Source organism: Polypterus senegalus, chromosome 2, assembly GCF_016835505.1.
Source record: "Polypterus senegalus isolate Bchr_013 chromosome 2, ASM1683550v1, whole genome shotgun sequence".
Lineage (NCBI taxonomy): Eukaryota > Metazoa > Chordata > Cladistia > Polypteriformes > Polypteridae > Polypterus > Polypterus senegalus.
This window is the reverse complement of record NC_053155.1, coordinates 202,020,174-202,045,854: the sequence shown is the minus strand read 5'-3', so window position 1 is coordinate 202,045,854 and position 25,681 is coordinate 202,020,174. Positions and strand designations below refer to the sequence as shown.

At 37.9% G+C, this 25,681-nt stretch overlaps 1 protein-coding gene across 1 annotated transcript in view; it reads right to left on the bottom strand.

Annotated features, from left to right (window-relative positions):
- LOC120524451 (cilia- and flagella-associated protein 47-like) overlaps nucleotides 1-25,681 on the bottom strand; it is a 644,864-nt gene that overhangs the window by 80,496 nt on the left and 538,687 nt on the right. Inside the window, exon 64 of the mRNA XM_039746304.1 lies at nucleotides 22,652-22,819. Within this exon, the coding sequence (XP_039602238.1) occupies nucleotides 22,652-22,819 (168 nt within the window). The remainder of the gene's footprint in view (nucleotides 1-22,651; nucleotides 22,820-25,681) is intronic.

Sequence of the window (25,681 nt, the reverse complement as noted above, 5' to 3'; positions counted from 1 at the left end):
TTTATTTAACAATAACTTGAAAATTAGACATGCAGAAATTATTAGAAAAAGAAATTTCTATCATACTTCACAAATATTTACTTACTGCTGCTGCTCTTGCTGTCTTTACAAATTAGAAACCAATATTTTGACTACCTCGCTTAAGATAAAAACAAACAGTCAGTGGTGAAGAATGAACTGGCGTATAGACCAAAGTATAGACCAGCTAACCACAATCCTTTTTTTTTAATAAAATTTGCACTCTTTTTGGGTCAAATATTTCCCCCTTCTGCACTGTTGGTGCAGTTATTTTTGAGTTTTCCTTGTGCAAAAACTTTCATATGGTTCCTTTCACACTAGCATTCTGATCTGAGTCTTGGCCTGTTTATTGCCATACCAAAGCAGCAGCCTACACCTCATATGTTGAAATGTTCTTTCATTACAGGATTTGCTAACTTTCTGAAAAAAGGCTTAGTTTACAAGGAAGTAGCAGGCTTCACTTGTGATCTCTATCACTTCTACAATACAGTGTTACTATTTGGGTTTATTTCCATTTTTCCACATAAGAGTATGATATTCAGTAAAAATGATCCATGTTCACGAACATATTTTGCATGATAATATGACTGGCTGTTGAGCTGAGGCTATTGTTTCTGGCACTGTCTTGGTCTGTTCCTAATAACGCTGTTGTAAAAACAATTTTTTCTCATGATACAATGAGATTTTAATTGAACTGAACTGACACAGAGTGAAGCAATGCATGCCAACTACATCCACATCTCACTCACATCTGTGTGCACTTAGTACAAGTTTTCACAAAATATTCCAAAGACCACCTAGGGATATCTGGCATCTTTGTTAAAGCCTGAATGTATGTCGGTCTATAAGTCTTCCATAAACATGTACCTACGACAGATCATTGAAACTCTGGGAGCATTCTGGACTGTAGTTTCACATATTAAGTCATACAAAAGAGATTCTCAGTCAACACAAAAGCAGTTAGCTACCATAAAGTGACTGATTGGCCACAGATTATTTGTCATAGGAGCAGCAAGGGGTGAACAGGTGAAAAGGTAATTCTTATTGTAACAATTGTGATGCTCTTTGTGTTGCCTATATATTTCTCAAGTTCACATGCGCAGTAAATTATTGTCATTAGTTGAATCTTATTTTTAATATACAATACATTGTAAAAAGTACAGTCTTAGCATGGATTCCTGCAGCAACTACATCTCATGTGAAACACCTTTTGTTCTTTGGTCATTATCCAAGGTAGAGATGATGACAATTGCTTTTACTGTTTAGATTTATCTTCAGATTTTTTCATTGGCTTCACTTTTTGAAAATTGAACAACACTATATTGTCTGCCTTGTATTTTGATTACTTTTCTAGCTGTGGGTTCAATAATGTCTAACAGATTTGGGTGGATGGTCTGTCCCATCTAAATACATGAAGCCTGCCATTTACAATGTTACTCCAAAAAGGAGTCTGGATTTATGTGTCTATAATTAATATGATTAATTTAATCTCCATTATTACAAAAAAAAAGATGTCATGGTATAGATTCATCTATTTTTTACAATATAATTAAATTACCTTTCTGTTATTTATTAGCTGTTTCCTAATTTCTGAATATTTTGACTTTTTGTAAGCTAGGTCTTGATTTTAGAATGTATTTTTGTGATTTCATATGATTTAAATTAAACTCATTTCTCTTATTTCATCTTTTTTGTTAGAAATGAAGAGGTCTATAAGCATAGCAGCCTGTTGAGTCTTGACAACTATTGTGTGATTAAAAAGGTATTTGCTTTCTTAAATAAAATGTTGTTGTGAGAATTATCAGATTAGATTGTTTGCAGTCCTTAATTCGTTTCTGGATAATGACTCGGGTAATGATTCCTGCAAATCTTTGTACATTGTAAGCTTTATAATTTTACAGACCTCCTTTCAGTAGTATATAAGGTGGCATAAAGCATCAGTGAACAGTATGTAGTCACATATTCTACCTACTATTCAAAAATTAATATTTCTCTTTTTGCATAGTTTAAACACATATTTATCAGTTTAACCTGTATTTTTCACTGTACCTAAAATGAATCAGTCATATTGTTATGGGAATTTTTTAACCATAAATATTTTATACTTCAGTTCCCGCAGTTTTCTATACCAATAAGTCCATTAATCAAGAACTTCCAATTATTTACCAATTTATTTCTATGCAATGCAAAACTGATAAAAGCAGAAAGCAATCAAAAAAGCTGGTCAGCAGAAGTTATTCAAGCCATAGTAAACCCCACTGCCTATTGATCAGTACTTGAAGGTCAACTCAAAACATGAAACTGGTTGAAAGACAAACTAGAGAAAAAACTAACCATCTTTATACTGACGTACATTTAAAAATAAAAAGCATGGCTGAGCACGGCTGTAAGACAGCATATTTTTACCCTGGAAATAATTCACTTTTTTCTTGGTGTGATCTTCCAAAAATAAAAAAAGTAGACAAGAAATTATTAAAATTATATATGAAAAAAAATACTACTTAGAGTTAAGGTTATAGCTGCATGTGGCATCCTGAACAAGATGCTGGTCTATGATTTAGAATGTTCTTATGCCCTGCTTTGCTTGCTAAATGCTGAATTGCTTAAAAACAAAATCATCAAATCTATTTATTTTGATTGCCTTCATTAAAAATTTACATTTCCGTTTAAACCAAAACAGTGCAAAATTTTTAATTCTGTACATTTTTTGAAATATTTAAAATGTATCAGTTTTAGATCAAGCTTATAAGTTAGGAATTTGATTTTCTTAATTATTGTATTATTAATAACCAAGGTAGCGTGATAGTATTGGGGAGCAAACTCTCAGGCAGAAATCCTGTGTCATGAGCTACACCTTCTACTCAATATGGTATTGGAGAAATTATTCTTCTGTCATCCAAAAAATATTTGGAATATCTAGCAGAGGCCCCTGACACCAACAGGTTTTCCTAAATCTTTTTTTTCTCTTTAAACCAAAAAAAATATTCAGCCAGACTGGCAGTTAAAAAGGGCCTAAATGGAAAAAATAATAAAGGCTTATTTTAACTGTACATACATTCAAAGATTGTAATATTGGCAGATGTATTCAAGAATATTCTAAGAAGATTAGTGCTTATACATTGTTGTAGTGAGCCTGAAGGAGAGTAACTGTGCATTTGACTGGACTTTGTTAAATGGTGCGACTCAAACCACTTACACCTGAACACCCGCAAAACCAAGGAGCTGGTGGTGGATTTTAAGAGGCCCAGGCCCCTCATGGACCCCGTGATCATCAGAGGTGACTGTGTGCAGAGGGTACAGACATATAAATACCTGGGAGTGCAGCTGGATGATAAGTTGGACTGGACTGCCAATACTGATACTCTGTGCAAGAAAGAACAGAGCCGACTATACTTCCTTAGAAGGTTGCCGTCTTTCAACATTTGCAATAAGATGCTGCAGATGTTCTATCAGACAGTTGTGGCGAGTGCCCTCTTCTACGTGGTGGTGTGCTGGGGGGGCAGGATAAAGAAGAAGGATGCCTCACGCCTGGACAAACTGGTGAGAAAGTCAGGCTGTATTGTAGGCATGGAGCTGGACAGTTTGACAGCCATAGCAGAGCGACTGGCACTGAGCAGGCTCCTGTCAATCATGGAGAATCCACTACATTCACTGAACAGTATCATCTCCAGACAGAGGAGCAGCTTCAGCGATAGACTGCTGTCACTGTCCTGCTCCGCTGACAGACTGAGGAGATCGTTCCTCCCCCACACTATGCGACTCTTCAATTCCAACCGGGGGTAAACGTTAACATTATACAAAGTTATTGTCTGTTATACCTGCATTTTTATTCCTCTTTAATTTAATATTGTTTTTTATCAGTATGCTGCTGCTGGAGTATGTGAATTTCCCCTTGGGATTAATAAAGTATCTATCTATCTATCTATTGTGGACTTGAACCCGGACACAGACAGGCGGACATCGTAAGTTCACCACACACACGTTTATTTTCACACTATTTACAACAGTTCACGTGCACCACAAACCCCAGTGCCTCTTGCACCGTTCCCCCAATGTCCAGGCCTCACAGTCAAAATGCCACTCTCTCCTGACCGCCTCCAGTCCTCTCTCTCCAGCTCCGTTTCTCTTCCACCCGACTTCCGCCATCTCCTGAAGGGAGGCGGCCCCTTAAATAGGAACCCGGATGGGCTCCAGCTGCTTCCCGGCATTCCTCCATAGCCACGCCCCAGTGTGGCGGAAGTGCTGGCTGCGCACCCGGAAGCCATCCGGGTGTCCCCTGTCATCTTCCCCCCAGCACTTCCTGGTGTGGCGGAAGTGCTGGGCTCCAGGGATATCCAGGCACCGGGGCGCCGCCTGGCGGTGGCCACGGATCCCTACAGGGCTGGGCTTCCAAGCCCTTTACCCGAGGCCCCCAACATAACCAGGGCGGACGCCCCCTAGCGGTCAGGAGGAGGCACAAGGCACACTATCTATCTATCTATCTATCTATCTATCTATCTATCTATCTATCTATCTATCTATCTATCTATCTATCTATCTATCACAATTATTTCTCCAAATCTTTTTAATATACTCTGTCAGGCTGTTCCCTTCAGGCTGATATCCAGACATTAAGATCACTTAAGAAACAAGTTTTTAGCACCAGCTTCTTTTAGATTTGGGAAATAATCTGTGGATCTTGCTCAGATATATTTCTTAGAAGGCCATACAATTATAAATATTCTTTAATAAAATAGCTTCTGTTTGGTGTTTAGTTTTTTAACACACTTTTATGAAACCTATCTATGATAGCCAACATTGTATTAAACCCATGAAAAGAATACAAATCAATATTGAAATCTATTAAGGTTTCTTTCCATAGATGATGGGGCTAATGGAGGATTGTACCTAATTGAATACCTCTCAAACATTTGAGATAATGTTTATCAAAGGCTATTAAAAATAGTTGGAGATTAGAGGAAGCATTAGTAAGGCCACATTGTCCAGCTATATAAGAGTTTTGCCACTCACTAAAGTGTTGTACAATGATAAGATTGAGGTACAAGTAAAAATCGATTTGGATTATTAACCAGAAGTGTTATCCTACAATATAATTCCATTCTGTATTCAGAATTTTTTCAAAAACAAAGCACAGGGAATGCACCCTGCCTGTGCTTGAAAACACTGAGATGAAACTGGATGCATGAGCCTCCAGGTGGAAAGGGAGTAAGAAACTGACATGTTGTGTAAGGGGGACTCAAATAGTTTTTATGCTTTAGTGGTCAAAACAATTTTACTGATACATCTTAATCAATTAAGTTATCAGGGTTATAACACTACTAAAATCATTAATGAATCTGTGATGGTAGTCTGTGAACACCACAAGTCTTTGTACTTGCTTGATAAATGTGAGAAAGGTCCAGTACTGTATAGACAGAACTTTATTTGTCCCGGGGGTAGTTAGGTCCTATCTATGCTATGCCCCATCTGTGTGATAAGGCAAGACTTATGAAATTCATATTTTTATATTACTGTTAAAAAAGTTCTGGCCAGTAGTATTTAGAAAGTTCTTCCTTCAATAATATCACAAGACCAAACTGGATTTATTAAAGGCAGACAATTAGCTTCCAATCTTCATCACCTGTCTAATGTAATATATTCACCCACAAAGTCCAACACCCTGGAGATATTATTATCATTGGATGTAGAAAAAGCATTTGATATGGAACTGCCTTTTCACCACATTGGAAAAATTTGTGTTTGGCCCGAACATTTGTGCATGAATTAAACTGCTGAATACCAGTCCAGAAGCTTCAGTTTGTATTAGCAATATTATTTCAGACTACTTCAAACTAGAACGTGCTACTAGACAAGGATGCCCCTTGTCATCACTGTTTTTTGCAATCGCCATAGAGCCACTAGCAGTTCTCTATTGATACACTTATGGGATAAAGGGGATTATCAGAGAATGACTTGAACAGAAAATTTCTCTATATGCAGATGATATGGTACTGTATATATCTGATCCACAAAATGCAGTGCCTGTAGTCCTAACAGCACTAACAGAATTTCAAAAGATTTCTGGTCTCAGAATTAATTTGAATAAAAGTGTGCTCTTTCCAGTGAACTCTCCAGCACACAGTATTAGATTGGACACCTTACCTTTTATCATTGCAGCTCAGTTTAAATATCTGGGGGTAAACATCACAAGTAAGCATACATTTAAGTTTAAACTTAATTCACTCAGATTATGGGACCAATGCAGGAAGTTGTTTAAGATAGATAAGCTTTTATCTGTAGCACCCCTGCATGAGAACCACCTTTTTTCACCCTCTCAAACATATGCAGCTTCCAATGTCTGGAAAACGCACCCTATGGACAATTACACTCCAAATTTAACCTTCCAGCATTATATTGCCTTTGATTCTTGTATGTCTAATCATTATCCTCTGATGACGGCTCCTGGCAGGAGCTGAAAGCTCAGGAATAAAAACTACTTTATGATACGTCATTCATTCTCTCCCTTTGTGGATTTCCAACTACAAATTATTATTATTATCATATATATTTTCTTCTATAAACCTTGTTGATGCACGTAGTGCTTTACTTCTTGAAATAAGTTTGACCTAGTCAGTTTTAGGAAGCATAAGAAAGAAAACACATAGGTCCAGGATCTGTAAGTCCCAAGATGAAATCTTACAGCTATTAACAGACTATTAACCCAAAGACATAAATACCAAAACCAAAACTTACAAAAACCCTACACTGTCCAGTGTGTTATGCATTCAAAGGAAATAGCCAATTCAATCTAAATTTATATAAAGCAAAGTTGACTGAGTGACTGATTGACTGCCTGACTCACTCGCTCACTCACTCGCTCACTCACTCACTCACTCACTCACTCACTCACTCACTCACTCACTCACTCGCTCACTCACTCACTCACTCACTCACTCACTCACTCACTCACAAAAACACTATTCCCTGTTAAGCTAAATATCTGAAATTTGGCAGGATGGTACATCTAGGACAGTAGGTATCCACTAAGAAAGAACATTTAAAATATACAGAAAACCTAAACTCACAATAGAAAGTAAATATCTTAAAATCTCAAAAATGTATTGACAGATATGATTGAAATTTGATGACACTGTAGAAAAAACAAAATTAGCTGACGCATGTTTTCAAATTTGTTGATGTTTGTCATTAATAAAGCTGTAGCAAGTGGAACATTCTAATGCACCAAGTCCGCTGTTTCGACACAGCACTGACAGTGATCTCATGGAGAAATGGGATGTGCAGGAACAGGCAAAAATAAGGCCATCAGCAGAAGTGAAATGAAAATTCAGCAAAGCTCAAAGAAGACATGATTAGCAAGTGCTTCCCAGGCACGCTGGCTGTGAGTGTAGTCAATTTCACGCAACTGATCCAGATTGGCTCCAGCAGACCCCCGTGACCCTGTAGTTAGGATATAATGGATGGATGAATGGGGGTTCACAATGCAACTCATGGAGGCAGATTTGCTTATATGGTTGTTTTGCTCCAAGAACAGATTTCTAAATTGTCCTCTATCACAATGGAGCACCAGCAGTGTGAACAGGAGGAGCAAAAATGAAATTATGACAAGAAAAGCAAACTTTGCAAATTCATATAGGGCAATTGGGTGTTGGTTTTGATCCCACCTGACCCATGTAAATTTCAGGCGAAGCGGCTAGTTCCAGCAGTAGTGGAAGAATGTATGTCTCCCTAGTAAATTATAAGATCAGGATTCCCAGCCGATGAAAGCCTTGGAAATCTTGCATGTGAATCTTTTGATGGAGTGGCACATACCCCATGGGGAGCTGACCTCTTCCACTGCAGTATCTCAGACAGAGGTTGCTATTGGTGATGATTGGGCAGACACCCAGAAGGCTAAGTTGCTGTTGCTTTGCTGAACACAAAATTGTAACAGAACCTGGCGTTACAATACAGATGTGTCCATATCGTCTTCCGGAAGCAATGAGGAAGGGGATACACAAGGAGGTGAAGCAAATGTGTGAGCTGGGTGTAATTTGTGAGAATAAAAGCAAGTGGCGAAGCCCAATTGTTCTGGTCCCATAACTGGATGGCTTCATTCAGTTATCTATAGATTTTAGATGCTTGAATAAGATTTCCAAGTTTAAAGTGTACCTGATTCTGCGTTTTGATGACTTGTTGCGGGAATTCAGGCAATCCGTGTATTTCCACCCAGGATCTCACGACAAGGTACTGGTAGGTGTCCCTGGAGAAGTATAGTTGCGAAAAGACTGCATTCGCCAACCTGGATGGGTTGTTTGAATACACCAGGCTCCTATTTAGTCTCCTTTGTGAGCCATTGACCTTTTCGGCAGAAGATCAACCAGATTCTACAACCCCATTCTACATATGCTGGACTATATCTTGATGATATAGTAATTTTCAGTAATGATTGGAGCTCTTATCTCGACCACCAGCAGGCAGAGCTTGACAGTTTGAGGCTGGCTGGGTTGAAGGCTAACCGTAATATTAAAAATGTGTAAATTGTCGGAAACATATTATTTGGAGTATTCAGTGGGCAATGGTCTGATTAAACCTCAGTTGGAAAAGGTGGTGGAGGTGCTTGCGTATCCATGTCCAGAAACACAAAAGCAGTCTTGTGCTTTCCTCTGACTCACTGGTTATTACAGGAGGTTTATTCCAAATTTTGCTCATCAAGCCTCCCCTCTCACTGACCTGACAAAGGGCAGAAAGAATCACAGCATTGTCTAGACTGATAATTGTGACAGGTCCTTCTCAGGCTTAAATGCTGCTTTGTCCTTGTTCCCGGTTTTGCGGAATTCTGACTTTTCTAAGGAGTTCATTCAATTAATTTGATTTGGGGGTGGTCCCCTCTCAGTGTTTCGATGGTGAGGAACATCCCATAACATTTGTGAGTAGGAAATTGCTCCCCAGGGAGTGTAATTACTCAACATTTGAGAAAGAATGTTTGGCAGTTAAGTGGGTGGTGGAGACCCTCCGCTACTGCTTATTGGGTCAGTGCTGGTGACTAACCACTCTCTGCTCCAGTGGCTCTGCAGACAGCAGGATACATATGCCCCACTCACTTGGTGGCTTATTAGCTGGCAACAGTTTGCTTTAGATGTTCACACCGTTGTAAACAAAGTGAGAGGGGGTGTTGGGGTAAGATTTTTGAGACCCTTTGATACCCTCCCCTACTGTGCTGCATGCTGAAACATTGTTGAGGCATCAGTCTGAGATTGCTTGTCCGTCGCTGAGGTGACCACAGAAACACTGCACCACTGAGGCAACTGCAAGTTAGCAGGCTTGCTGCGTAACGTGACTGTCGCCTGATGGTTGATATGGGGAACATTCTAACCCGGCCATTGACCTGGCCCTGTCACTGTTTGTTTCCCATGTCTGTGTGTATTAAAGTGATAGCTCACCTAACTGTACCTGTTTTGATTGGAATAAAGTTGGTTTTCTGGAAGCCTTTGAACTCAGAATCTTCTCTCAGATGAAAAACAGTGACTCACATGTTACAATATGTACAGTATATCAGTTTCAAAAATAATTGCAGTTGCTACCCCACTAAAAACAAGGCAGAATCTGATTTTTTTTTTCCTTCTTCAGCCTAATATATAGTTTAGAAAAGGAACATTTACATGGAAGGACAGCTCATTAGGACTAATTTCTTAGTCTTACTTCTCTTAAAAAAATACATAAATAGAAAAGAGTTTTAGAGAAGCAACATATTTTATACTAGGAAAGTTAAGACTCGTATCCGGTTCTTTGAAAAGCTGATACATACACTATAGCGGTTATGCATTAACAAACACTTATTTTAGAAAGAAAATATAATGCTTTTATTTTGTAATGAATTATGTAACAAATCCAGGAAAAGTGATTAATATGCACTGGATTAAAAGAAATAGGTTGAAGAGATATACAATTGTACAAGCCAAATATCTATATATATAATTCACTGAGGGCATGCAAGACAGTGAGCGCAAGCAAGACAGAGAGCCACGCCTGCCAACTCTACGACCATGGGATACGCTCGACAGAGCCCCGCCCACCAACTCTAACCCTCCTACTGCGTCATGGGATACGCACGACAGAACCATGCACGCCAACTGTAACCGTCCTCCCGCGTCCAGTGTCGCTCTCGAGGCACATGCACTACCTACTCATGTGCCCGCACGCAATAACTCACCAAACACAGCCTCAGTCACTTTCGTCTGTGAAAAAGTCCACATGCACCTCTGAGCCACGTTGACTTTTCACCGCACGCAAGACAGAGAGCCATGACCGCCAAATCCCAGAGCCCCGCACGCCAACTCTAACAGAGCCCCGCCCATGGGTTACGCACGAAAAAGCCACAAACGCCCACTCTAACCCTTCTCCCACGTCATGGGGAATGCACGACAAGGCCCCACCCTCCAACTCTCACCCTCCGCAGGCTTCCAACATCGCTCTCGAGGCAATTATATGGCGATATCGACTTCTCAACTGTCACTCTGGAACAACTCAGTACGCGAGCTATATTAAGCGTCACCTACGAAGACTCACTACACCTTAATGAACAGGTGCTGAAACTTATCCCTAACGATGAAGTAACTTTCACCTGCGTTGACTCCATCATCACAGACGATGCTGCAGATCAACTTGCATTCCCCGAAGAATTTCTTAATAGTCTTACTCCCACTGGCATGCCTCTGCATAAACTCAGAATTAAAATTGGTTCAGTCATCATGCTTCTCAGAAACCTCATGCCAGCAAAAGGTCTACCAGCATTCACCGCCATGTACTGGAGTGTGAGACTATCACATCTGCTACCTCACAAACTGTCCTTATTCCCTGGATTTCCCTGACCCCATCAGATTCTAATTTGCCTTTTACTTTTACATGCAGACAATTTTCTGTTAGATTGGCGTTTGCAATGACTATTAATAAGGCACAAGGACAAACTTTCAAAAAAATATGCCTGTATCTGCCAAAACCTGTTTTCACTCACGGACAATTGTATGTTGCTCTCTCCAGAGTTCCATCTTTTCATTCACTGACAGTCGTATCCTCAAACCCTCCCCATTTGGACAACTGTGTCTTTCAGGAAGTATTCACTCATCAACAAATAATTATATGTGGCGTATGCTATGCCGCAGGTTGGCTAGCATAGATTAATGTACATTACACTCAAAAAAGCAAACATTGATGTTCTGTGGTCCATCCCTGCATCACACTTTTAGCAGGGTTTTCACAACACAAACACAATGCTGAACGTAAAAAAGGACCATTCAGACTGTACATAGAAAACATCACATTGCATGTTGTTAGCTGTGCTAAGCAGTACATGGAAAAAGTAAACTATATTAAAACTATAAATTATATACTTATTGAGCAAATAATGGAGGGTCACTGGAAAGAACAATAGACTTTCTTGATCAGATACAATATTCTGTAGTATAAGTCTCATAACTACTCACTATGCATTAAAATATGATAACAAAGGCTTTAGGACTACATGATGTATATTAAGTATTAAGAATGAATAAAGTATTCAGAACCCAGAATTAATAATGTGAGTTGAAAAAGTAAAAAATTCAGATCATGAATTACTAAAGCACTTTCTGGTAATGGATAGCTATGACTTTGCCATCACAAAAGATTAGTTAGGAAATTACTTAAAATGAAATAATGCAGTATTTTACATGCAGGTGTGTTACAATGACTGCAAAGTGGATTGTCTGAGGTACATGGCAACTTTAAACTCCTATGTATTTACTAAATCATTCTTGTTATCAAATTTTACTATTTTTTATATCTTAAAATAAATCAAATGAAAAAACATTTTTGGGGAGACTACCCTACATAGTAATGCATATGATTGTGTTCTTGGTTAACAACTTTGCAAACTGATACTACAATATTGTCATTATTTTTATTGATGAATTTTAAAAGTACACTTGAGTGCTTGGCAAGAGAGTGTAATCTTGAAGACCTTCAACAAATTATGAAAATTGTTAGAGGTGCAAGCTTGCACGACAAAGAAACAGGAGTATAGTTAGCGGGTTGGTAATGGATGGATGGATTTTCGAAGGAGAAGGCAAAACAAGTAGGCAGACAGGAACACAATTAAAGGAAAGGTAACTGTAGGTATAATTATTGTCAGCTTAATTTTTAGTGGGATTTCATGATTGGAAGAAGGGAAACAGAGGAGTTTTGTTAGTTCAACAAAAGACATAACACATCTGTCAGGAAGTTGCATTCTAGATGAGTTAGTGCCCGCTTTCTGCCCATTGTCCCTCACTTTGTAAATTTCCAGCCTTAACCCCGCCCATCTCATTGTGTTGCCTGGCAACACTTTTGTAACAAGTGGTAGCGCTGCTGCTTAGCAATAGGAGTATGTGGGTTTGCTTCCCGGGTCCTCTTTGCGTGGGGAACACTTTCAGTAGTGAGAAAAGCGCTATATAAAAATAAAGAATTATTATTATTATTATCATTATTATTATTATTATTATTCGTACGATGTATGAGCACATGTCTTAGGGGATTTCTCTAGCAATGTGCTTTACCACTGCTCAGAAACGTCTCAGATGCCTTCCTTTGTATATAATTAGCTTTATTTATGCATAATGCTTATGTCTTTCCCTTTTTAGATATTATTGTATGCATTTCACTTGCCTTTTTATGCTTTGACCAACTGCCTACTACTAACAGTATTTCTGCTTTAGTTAGTTACTTTTTCAGATGCCTATCCGCCTACACCTCCTCAGCATGACTCACACAGCCAGACACTGACTTGCTTTTTGCTTTTTTAAATGATGCTACCTTCAACATGTTGATAAAACTGAACTATTTAAAGTGAACCCACAAAAACTGAGAAAAAATACCAGCATTCCGTTTCCCATTCAACTCATAACATTAGTGAGCTGTCTGAATTGGATAAAGGTGACATCTATTAATCTTGACAGAATGACTTCAAATTCATCAGTGTGATTATAATATTTTCAGTCATTCCTATTCAGTTACTGTATGCCTCAATTTTAAAAAAGAAATCTGTTCACAGCTTTTGCATTTAGTAAGTTAATATTGCTGTGGTACATTATTCCAAAATGTGAAAGCATGCAATCTGAAAAGTGTTAGCTGTTATACTGTTCCAATTACATATATGTAATTCAAATCACTGCGGTGGAATGGCACCCTGCCTGGGGTTTGTTTCCTGCCTTATGCCCTGTGTTGGCTGGGATAATGGATGGATGGATGGATGGATGGATGGATGGATAATTCAAATCAACATAGTCAAATATCTGTTGGTAAATGATACCATCCATCCATTTCCCAAACTTCTTGCTCAGTCCAGAGTTGCAAGTACAGTAACTTAGTAGCACTAGGCACAAAGTGGGGACCAGCACTGCCTTTTCAATGAAGTACACACATACAATTACACTCAAACCAATTAATACTGGACTAATTTAAAGCTGACTGTCAACCCAAAACAAACACCTTTTAATTCTAAAAATTGGTATTCCTCACCTAAAATATATTGGGTACTGGATTCTAATTGCAGATAATACCAACCAACCAACCATTTTCCAACCCGCTGAATCCGAACACTGTCTGCTGGAGCCAATCTCAGCCAACACAGGGTGCAAGGCAAAAAGCAATCCCGGGCAGGGTGCCAACCCACCACAGCAGATAATACCATGTAGGCCCTATTTTACCTTATGGGAAAAGTAGGCAGATTAATGGATAAGAGATCATCAAATGAAACATGGTTGCTAAGACTTTCCAGAGTTTATTACCTGTCAAGTTATATATCAATTTGTCTAAAAAAACACTGAACAAAATCATAGTCAAGAATTCTAAAGCAAGAATCCAATAAAGAAATATTAAGTCTTAGAAACTGCACTAAAAGATTTAGTTGTATTGTACTAGGGGCTCTGCCCCCTGCTCGCTTTGCTCACCAACCCCTGTGTTTGGTTAATCGGATATACAATAAAAAAAATTTTATTTCTTTGGAATTGTTTTCATTTCATTGTTTGCACTTTTACTTTAAAGCTTCATTAAAAACAATATTTTTTGGAGACACATTGTGACAACACAATGTATAACTGCCCGTGAGTGCATATTGTTTCTGTTTCTCTAATAAATAATACGATTTTTTCTAATGTTTGCCCCTGTGACTTATTGATTGTCATAGCTAAAGCTCAGTAAACAGTAAACTGTAAACATTTTAATACAAATGTCATATCACTTTGGTGTGTAATGTTATTCACGGAATATATACATTACCTTTCTTGTCGCCTGTTAGAATTTGCATCACTTCTCCGTGATCATAAATATACACCTGACCGAATTGTGTATTCTTTGAAATCAAACTTGTCGTTGCTTTAACTATTGTGGGACCACAGATTCTCATAGTGTATAGTCCATTATTGTGTAAATCCACGTTTTGTGCATTGAATGATGCGAATGAGAAAAGAATTTGTTGTCTACTCTTTGCCTTTTATTTCTGACCTCGATTTGTCCTGCTCTTTTTTCACTTACACCTGGTTCTGATGATTAATCACCTTTTGTTTGCAGTAATGCGATCCTTTCTATCTTTTCTTTGATACTGTAGCGACTGACGTGATAAAGTGTCACAAAAGTTTTACTTGAACAATCGCTGACTTCGTAACCCCAAACACAACTTTCTAGCACCCTCTCCAACCCCTCCTCCCCCGAGTCTCGCCTCCCCTTACCGCATCAATTAGTACCCCACTATCAGTCTTCCATGTTGTACTCTGCCCTCCTTCAATCGGACCTAACAGTCACTTAAAACCAAAAAGGCTTCAACCTGGCTGGGATGCTACAATTCTTTCGAATTTTACTGCTTTCATATTCTGTACCTTTCTCTGCATGTGTATCGCACCATCATTTTTTGAGCCTTTCGAATTCCACTGTTTTCATAATCTCTTATCTGCCTTTTTTTCTCTCCAACGCCTTTGGGTCTCTATTCTCTGTATTGTCCTTATATGCTTTATATGTGCTGAGAGCGCAGGATCTGTGTGTGCTATGTGCCTTTACACGACTAAGTGTTTTTTGATGGGTGTGCTTTTATATGATATCTTTTGTAAGTAGGGCGTGTCTTGCAAGAATGTCATGTTCCATGTCCCCACGAGACAGTCCTGGGACAATCTCTTGGCACCAAGTCTCATGTTTACTGTCCCCTCGAGACGTTCTGTGGCCAGACTCTTTTGTCTTGCTGGTCTTTTAAATGTCTTCTGAGAACTTCCGAGAAGATCACATCTCGTTGCCCTGCTTTCTCTTTCCAGGATTTTTTTTTATAATAGAGAGATATCTATAGTCTTGGTCAGCAAAAACACTTCTAGCTGGCTATGTGTAGCAACACCATCCTCTTCTTTGCCACACACTCTGACCGTGACATTACTGGGACTTGTTTGAGTCCCAGCTCTGGGCAGATCCTACTGTGTGTCCTGGCATACAGAGATGTTAAGGGAGCATCAGGCAAGTACAGACGTGGCCCAACAAAAGGTACTGGGTCCTTTTCTCTTCTCTCTTTATTCCACTTCACTAGGCCCTATCATCTAATCCTACTGTTTGTCTTATAAGTGTTATGATTTGTAGTACCAGTTGTTCCCTTCAAAGGACAACATATTATCAGCTACAGTCACAGCATCTCTAACTGATATTGTAACCTGGATGAAGGAGCACCATCCACCAGCTTAGTCTGGCAAAGATGGACCTCCTTGTTATCCCAACTTGTTCTGTTCAGCTCGTCTCAATATTGCTAACACCTGCTAAGTTAGTACGTAACCTTGGGGCGATGTTTGAAGACCAGCTATCATTCACAGACCATGCTACATGTCCTTCGGTATAGCAGATTAACTCTATACAACATCCACAAAATCAGACTGTATCTGACAGAGTACCCAGGACAACTCCTGGTCCAGGCTTTTGTCTTGTCATGTCTGGACTACCACAACTCTCTGATAGCTGGAGTACTGGCATGTTTTACCTAGCCACTGCAAATGATTAAAAATCTAGAGGCACATCTGGTATTCAACCTGCCAAGACTGGTCATTCCTGTTTTCAGATAACTATAATGGCTCCCTGTAGCATTACATATAAAATTAAAATCCTTGGTGCTTGATTAAAAGATAGTCAGTGGGTCAGCACCTATGTATATCTGGAGACAATTGTGAGGCCCTGTTCTCCTTCTTGCCCATTCAGGTCTGCTGATGCATGGTGTCTGGTGATGCCACTTCTGTGTAGCATCAAATCTCAATCCAGACTCTTTTCATGTGTAGTTCGTATCTGATTCAACATGCTGCCCACGTAAATCTGAGCCACTGACTCCCTCAATTTATTTGAAGGCTCTCTTGTTCTGTGAATTTCTTTCTAAGTCATAACGGTGTGATAATGGTTTGTATCTAAGGAAGTTTTAACTAGCTTGTATTTTGTGCTGAGCTTTTCCCTTCTGTTGCTCAAATGTGTAACATTATCCGGTAACACTGGTTTCAAAACAGTCTCCCAGGCTGATGTTTACTTAATTATTCCTTAATGCATCTGCTAAATTAATAAATGTAAATGTAAAATAACAATAGTGAAACCACTAACAAAATGGTGACATCCAATTAGAACAAAATGTCATCAAGGTAAAAGTGAAATAATTTTAGTTAGCAAAAAATTAAACCAAAACTTAAAACAAGTAAAAGAAACAGATCCAAACCATTAAAAATGGATATAAACAGTACTGTGAATTACAAGGGGTAACGTAGAACAACTTTTTTGACAAAGATCATATTATAACAGTTCTGCCTTCATTATGTTACGTGTTTAGGAATGTCTAAATTAAAACCAAATTAATTTGCTTATTTATCAGGTGGTGTGGGATTTCAATCATCTCACAGCCTCTTACTGCACTGTTTTAAGTAAAACTGTACAGAGTTACACTAACTAACCATGAATTCACTGTCACGTTCTAAATTACATTGTCAGCATGTTGACTAATCCTGGTCATCTTGAAGAATCCTAATACACCCTCCATAACTCAGCAAAGAAAATGATATCCTATTTTACCTGAGAGTAGAAGAAATCAAATATTCTTTGCATGAAACTGTCTAGAACTTCTTTCGATTAGAATTTGTTAATGTCATTTATCATTAGGACTCCTGCCAACATTTCTGTTTACCTCCTGTGAGTTTAATCAATATTAGGAAGTACAACTAATTTGGCATTTCCTCATTAACTATTTCTCTGCATTTAACAAGGGCAAGGGTTTTAGTGTCCTTAAAGATTAATAAATCTTAACCCTTTGTGCAATCTGCTGAAATTATTTTATTTATGGTTGGAGTGATTTTTCATTTACTGCTAGTAGCAATGTGAAATTTGATTGTTGTATTATAGCCCTTTTGTAATGCCAACATCTGGAAATAAATTATGTTAAATTAATTAAAAGTATAGGTACAGTTTAGTTTGAATAAAAGCTTTCCATGAATGAAATACAGTAATCCCTCGCTATATCGCGCTTCGACTTTCGCGGCTTCACTCTATCGCGGATTTTAAATGTAATCACATCTAAATATATATCATGGATTTTTGCTGGTTCGCTTTCTGCGGACAATGGGTCTTTTAATTTAGGTTACATGCTTCCTCAGTTTGATTGCCCAGTTGATTTCATACAAGGGACGCTATTGGCAGATGGCTTAGAAGCTGCCCAATCAGAGCATGTATTACATATTAACTAAAACTCCTCAATGATATAAGATATGCTTCCCGCGTGGCGCTTGTTTGCTTCTCTCTATCTTTCTCACTCTCTGCCTGACGGAGGGGGTGTGAGCAGAGGGGCTGTTTGCACAGAGGACACGGATGCTCCTCTACAAAATGGCGCGTTATCGCGGTGCTTCTGTATACTTAAAAGCACGTATTGATTTTTTCATTGTTTGCTTTTCTTAGCGAGCGCTCTCTGACATTCTCTGCTCCTGACGGCGCTCCTTTGAAGATAAGATATGTTTGCATTCTTTTAATTGTGAGAAAGAACTGCTATCTCAGTCTTGTCATGGAGCACAGTTTAAACTTTTGGCTAAAGGGTGTTATTTCATGTCTAGAGGGCTCTAATAATGTTAACAGTGTGGGAGAGTTTATAAGGGCTTAAAATATATAAAAATAACCATACAAACATATGGTTTCTACTTTGCGGATTTTCACCTATCGGGGTCTGGAACGCAACCCCCGCGATCGAGGAGGGATTACTGTATATATATTCTTAATCAAAAGGGCTATTAAAAGTTAGATTGGTTAACAGATTAACTCTTGGAATTAGTGCAAAAAGAAAACGATAAAAAAAAATATAGAAAACGTCCACAGGAGAAATAGAAAGCACATTTTATGAATAAAAAACTTTCAACAGGATGGTCATATAACTACATAAGTATTATAAACATTTTGCTATCTCTTTAGTTTCCCTTGCGTTTTAAATCCTGCAATATACGGAAGTAACTTAATCCTTCTTGTAGTAGAACTGCTGTTGTTAACCACAAATATTGTGGATACATAAAATATAGTCACATATATCAGTAAAAAATGTTTATATTACAAATAAGAAATCTGGTGGGATTTTTCAATGATGAAGACATTTTTTTTAATTAATGATATTTAATGAAGAACAGTGTCTTAAGGTTTTGCTAGAATGAAACTCTGAGGAAATTACTTGAACTGCAAATGGCAACAGTACCTGTTAAAAGATATGTTGGGTTTGTGATGATAAGATCAGACGTAAGGTCAAGTGTTTTTGTAGAATCACGGCATGAAGTATAGCATTGTAATATGTCAAACCAGGCTAAGAGGGTGGGGAATTCTATTTTCTTAATTAGGAGCTTATTTCATCATTATCCCTGCATGCTTAATATTCAGTTTTGATGAAGCCTACTACTGAAATGCTTGTTGCACATAGTTAGGGAGTTCTGGCACAGAGTGGAAGTTCCCCTGTGACCTTATCATATATACAGTCGGCCCTCATTTATCGCGGTTTATCAGTTCCAGACTCTACCGCGATAAATTAATTTCCACGAAGTAGGATTCTTTATTTATAAATCGAATATTTTTGCAGTTAGAGCATAGAAAACCTGTTTACGACTTTCTAAATACTTTTTTTAACATTATTAGAGCCCTCTAGACATGAAATAACACCCTTTAGTCACCATTACACTCGTATTACCCAAAATATTAGACAAAATAAGAGAAAATAAGACATATTATTACAAATATCATATTATTATTGTACATTTAATTACACACACACAGTTCTTACAACCACTAACCTATGAAAATAGTGCAACTTGTTCGATGATGAAGCGATGAAGATGAAGAGATGTACAGTGATCCCTCCTCGATTTCGGGGGTTGTATTTATATTGTCATTTTTATATTGACACGCTTGCATCACAGATTTACACAGAAACACAGGAGGTTGTAGAGACAGGGACTTTAAAACACTGCAAACAAACATTTGTCTCTTTTTCAAAAGTTTAAACTGTGCTCCATGACAGACAGAGATGACAGTTCCGTCTCACAATTAAAAGAATACAAACATATCTTCCTCTTCAAAGGAGTGCGCATCAGGAGCAGAGAATGTCCGAGAGACAGAGAGAGAGAGAAAAGCAAACAATCAAAAATCAATAGGGCTGTTCGGGCTTTTAAGTATGCAAAGCACCGCCCAACAAAGCAGCTGCAAGAAAAGGAGCAATGTGAAGGTAGTCTTTCAGCATTTATTAGAGGAGCGTCCGTATCCTCTAGGCCAGTGTGCGAACAGCCCCTCTGCGAACAGCCCTCTGCGAACAGCCCCTCCGTCAGGAGCAGAGAATGTCAGAGAGAGTGAGAGAGACAGAGAAAAGCAAACAATCAACAATCCACATGTGTTCTTTGGGCTTTTAACTATGCGAAGCACCGCGTCGGAAGAATATCCTATATCATTGAGTTTTATTTAATACGTAATACGTGCTCTAATTGGGTAGCTTCTCAGCCATCCGCCAATAGCGTCCCTTGTATGAAATCAATTGGGCAAACCAACTGAGGAAGCATGTACCATAAATTAAAAGATCCATTGTCCGCAGAAATCCGCGAACCAGCAAAAAATCTGTGATATATATTTAGATACAGTGCGATGCAAAAGTTTGGGCAACCTTGTTAATAGTCATTATTTTTCTGTATAAATCATTGGTTGTTACGATAAAAAATGTCAGTTAAATATATCATATAGGAGACACACACAGTGATATTTGAGAAGTGAAATGAAGTTTATTGGATTTACAGAAAGTGTGCAATAATTGTTCAAACAAAATCAGTCAGGTGCATAAATGTGGGCACCGTTGTCATTTTATTGATTCCAAAACTTTTAGAACTAATTATTGGAACTCAAATTGGCTTGGTAAGCTCAGTGACCCCTGACCTACATACACAGGTGAATCCTCTAATGAGAAAGAGTATTTAAGGGGGTTTCCTCCTCCTTTAATTTTCTCTGAAGAGTAGCAACATGGGGGTCACAAAACAACTCTCAAATGACCTGAAGACAAAGATTGTTCACCATCATGGTTTAGGGGAAGGATACAGAAAGCTGTCCCAGAGATTTAAGCTGTCTGTTTCCACAGTTAGGAACATATTGAGGAAATGGAAGACCACAGGCTCAGTTCAAGTTAAGGCTCAAAGTGGCAGACCAAGAAAGATTTGGATAGACAGAAGCGACGAATGGTGAGAACAGTCAGAGTCAACCCACAGACCAGCACCAAAGACCTACAACATCATCTTGCAGCAGATGGAGTCACTGTGCATCGTTCAACCATTCGGCGACTTTACACAAGGAGATGCTGTATGCGAGAGTGATGCAGAGGAAGCCTTTTCTCCGCCCACAGCACAAACAGAGCTGCTTGAGGTATGCTCAAGCACATTTGGACAAGCCAGCTTCATTTTGGAATAAGGTGCTGTGGACTGATGAAACTAAAATTGAGTTATTTGGGCATAACAAGGGCGTTATGCATGGAGGAAAAAGAACACAGCATTCCAAGAAAAACACCTGCTACCTACAGTAAAATATGGTGGTGGTTCCATCATGCTGTGGGGCTGTGTGGCCAGTGCAGGGACTGGGAATCTTGTCAAAGTTGAGGGACGCATGGATTCCACTCAGTATCAGCAGATTCTGGAGACCAATGTCCAGGAATCAGTGACAAAGCTGAAGCTGCGCCGGGGCTGGATCTTTCAACAAGACATCGACCCGAAACACTGCTCAAAATCCACTAAGGCATTCATGCAGAGGAACAAGTACAACGTTCTGGAATGGCCATCTCAGTCCCCAGACCTGAATATAATTGAAAATCTGTGGTGTGAGTTAAAGAGAGCTGTCGATGTTCGGAAGCCATCAAACCTGAATGAACTAGAGATGTTTTGTAAAGAGGAATGGTCCAAAATACCTTCAACCACAATCCAGACTCTCATTGGAACCTACAGGAAGCGTTTAGAGGCTGTAATTTCTGCAAAAGGCGGATCTACTAAATATTGATTTCATTTCTTTTTTGTGGTGCCCAAATTTATGCACCTGCCTGATTTTGTTTGAACAATTATTACACACTTTCTGTAAATCCAATAAACTTCATTTCACTTCACAAATATCACTGTGTGTGTCTCCTATATGATATATTTAACTGACATTTTTTATCGTAACAACCAACGATTTATACAGGAAAATGACTATTAACAAGGTTGCCCAAACTTTTGCATCCCACTGTATGCTTACATATAAAATCCGTGACTGAATGAAGCCATGAAAGTTGAAGTGCGATATAGTGAGGGATCACTGTATAGTTGATAATTGTAATTTGCAGAAATCACAAAAAAAAATATTTACACATGTGCACCAGCCATTACTAATGTGTGCATGTGTGTGTGTTTGGAAACACACACTATTTAAAGATGTGTTAAAGAACAACCACAATGACAGTATATGCTAAGAATTTTAACTCTGCTGTATTTCCACTCATGCAGCACCAGGACTAGCAGTGCACAACATTGTCCTTCTTGGCTTAGGTGTTTACAACACACAGCTGAATGTAGCATTAAATTCTGTGTCCAGTTAACCTGATCAATCTAGTTGATGGTCAAGCCAGTAGTTTCCTAGGCATCCTTGAAATGGGGCTTGCTTGCAAACAAGAATGGCAAAAGTAACGAATGACTGTTACGTTAATGTTATGCTGATGGGCAAGGAAAAAAAAAATATGCCCCAACAGGCACATTTACAGAGGAAATCCAGTTTGTACAAGTGACAGGAAAAGTAATCGGTAAACAAAATTATCACTCAATATTTCAGGATCCTTTGAAAGTGTAGTAAATGTAACCAGGAGAAGACATCCAAAACTGATGAGATCTAAATTACGCACATCTGCTTTAACACTAAAACCTATAAATCTCACTTGTACCAGTATCATTAATTAAACTCATGGAATAGAAACATTTCAGGTTTAAATATAGTACATTTTACATCATTTATATCTAAATTCTCACTGAAGTTAAATCCTGGCATGATTTCAGAAGTCTCTGATAAATAGTATTCATTGCAAGAAGGGACATTTTTAAAATATTTCATACATTTATATTAAATGTTATCTTACCGTCTGTGACCTGCACCTCATTTTGTATGTTATCTTGGATGTGTATATTTTGGACATTGTTTGTTTCAGATTTTGTCTTTAAATCAGTGGAGGATCCAGGAACAGACCCAGTCAGCAACACTTCAATGTGTTCTTCTATTCTTTCTCTGGCCTGACATTTAATTACAGCTAAAGAGAGAAAAACAGCAAAGAATATCAGTGCCGCAGTACTGGAAAAGAGAAACACACATGTTTAACATCTGCTTTGACTGTGGATTGCACTGTTTAATTATCTTTTGCCAAAAAAAATGAAGTGCAAAAATTTCACTTACTGATTTATTTGGAAAATAAACATTTTATTATGGTAGTTTAAGTAAATGAGAAACAAAAGAACTGCTTAAAATGCCCAAAAGAAAGGAATTGAATATTCAATTACAACCCTCACTTTGAATGTTTAGCACCACCTGGATGTGCAAGGACAGTTATCTTATGCACACAAAAGAAAAAGAAAAAAATGACACACCAGTAACAAGCCATCTTTAACTTTCTTAACACTCTTAACAATTTATGTAGTGTCTGCTGAGTGGCTTATGTTTGCACTAATTTTAAAACCCAACCTGCAGTATTATGATTGTATACCTGTTTTGGCAGATTTTGTTTTTTTTCCCCAATTCTATCTTTCAGTGGTGGCTGGTGAAAAAAAATTGGATGGGGGCACAGATTTTAGGTTAAAAAATTGAAGAAGCACTTATCTATTATATATTATATAGTGTCTTTCACACTGTTTGAAAAACACTGGTCTAGATGACTGCAGCTACTTTCCTGCCACTTGCATTTTTCAGAAAGATGTTTTAGGTCTTGTACCCCCAATGTTGTCCACAAAAGCTTTGGTACCGACTGTTTGAAAAAACAAACAGGGTGAAGCAAAAAAAGGAATTACTTACACCACATCCAGTTAGCCAACTCCATTTGTCATAACAAGAGCAAGAAAAAAGTCAGTGTGTAAGCTCATCCTCGATCACTTGCCTGCTGCTGAATTCGTAAGTCAGTCCAAGCTCTTTAATCTTGTTTTTTTCTTCAAGTGAACGATTTGTGAAGAGGTGTTTCATTAAAGAAATAACTGAGTTTTCTTTGATTTCTGAAGTTGCCATCTCCCTAAAGTCACTCTCATTTATATGTAGTTATGTTAATGGCGGGTGTGAATTGTAAACCATGGACGTGAACATTAAATGGTTCTTCGATGAATGTCCAGTCACACTAGATTAAAAAAAATCCTAAAACAATACTAATTTAGTGCCAATAAATATGGAAGTGTCCGGGGTGCAGAGAACTGTCTCTCTGGAAAAATCTTAAGTAACCAATCAAAGGGCAGCCTCAGGTCACCTGCTTGCCAAAAGATCAAGGATTTTCATACACTCTAATTTAGCCAGAATCCTTCACTCAGGAAATCTAGGTGTTCATCCAGAAATGAAACAAATACAAGTCAAACATTACAAACCACCAGTGCAGTCTTTAGTCATGAGTATTTCACTCTAAATTTATATTTTAACTGCTGCCAATTTTGTGACTCATGTTTATATCCAACTTCGGCCTCAGACATACTGGACAAATTACACTAACAAACTCTAAACCTGTGAATGAAAATGCCATATGAAAGCTGAGTATACGCTTATGACATAGTCAGTAGTGAAAATGTCACATATGGAGCAAATTCCAGGGTCTTAGGGTAAACATTTCAATAAAACTAAAAAAAGATAAAAACACAGAGGATTGATTACACAGACTAGGGGCACTAATGAACTATGCGACTGCTAATTATAAATTTCATAAAACATGCTAATTTTACATTTATAATTATCAGAATTTTCAAAGTTTTTTGCACTGTATTAAAGCAGGGAGACAAAAATAATACAAAAATAAAAACAAAGTGTCTTGGACCTAATAGCACCAGAAGAAAAGGAGCTTAACATATGAAATTAGCCAAGCTACAAGGTTTTTGGTATATTCACTTATTATGCACTCTGATTGGTTATATTAAAGGCTAAATATAATCCAACAGACTTTTGAGAACTAAAAAGAAAAAATTATTTTCATCAAATTTATTAATTATTCACACAATAACAAACATATGCTTTCTGTTAAACTCAGAATAAAAAACCGTGCTTATGCAAGATTCAATGCCAACTGTTATTTTAAAAATGTGTATGCAGTTGAGGAGATTTAATGTGCTGCAGGCACTTTAGCGCATTAATAGCGTTTTACGTTCCACTGTGCACTTGACAGTTCAGAAAAGCATTAAACAAATATAAGAGAAACATTTACTAGTGTATTATTAATGCAGTAAAGTGTTAAAATTTGTTAACACTGAAGGCTTAACTCCAAATTTAACAGAGACTGCTACTGACTCACTAGCATATTTCTAAATAAAAAACTCTTGTAAAAATACTACAGCACAGTAACAGTTAAACTAATTGCTACACATTGTCAGCTAAAACCAAAAGAAATTTACATTTGATTTTGTTTTTGCCTGTCTTTTTTGAAGGGAATCACCTTCAGCCACCAACTCTTATGTATTTGTGTGTATAACATGGACATCTCTATGAATATTGGATATCCAGACATGGGTAGAACATTCAGTCCAAACCCCACATAGACAAAAAACTGGGAGATGGAGGCATTAATAGCTCTTAAGTTATCTTGAGTATCTTAATCATTTTCCTGATGGCTACTTTGGATGGATCAAACTAAAAAAAAAGACAATTAGATTACATACTGTAGAAACTTTCTAGGATTTTTTTTTCTGATTTGTCCAGTATTGATTTAATGAACATTCAAGCTAGTATTTTTTTTTGGTGCATATTTATCATTACACTTACACAGTATATGGGCCATTCTTGACCATTATATAACTGATATTTTAAGTTTTTATGCATTATTTTTTCTGGAATTTATTCTTTTTATCTGTTTCTTTATACTTTATACTGTTGTGTGCCAAAAATGATATTGAAATAATTGTGTACATAGTTTAGACCAGGGGTGCTCACACTTTTT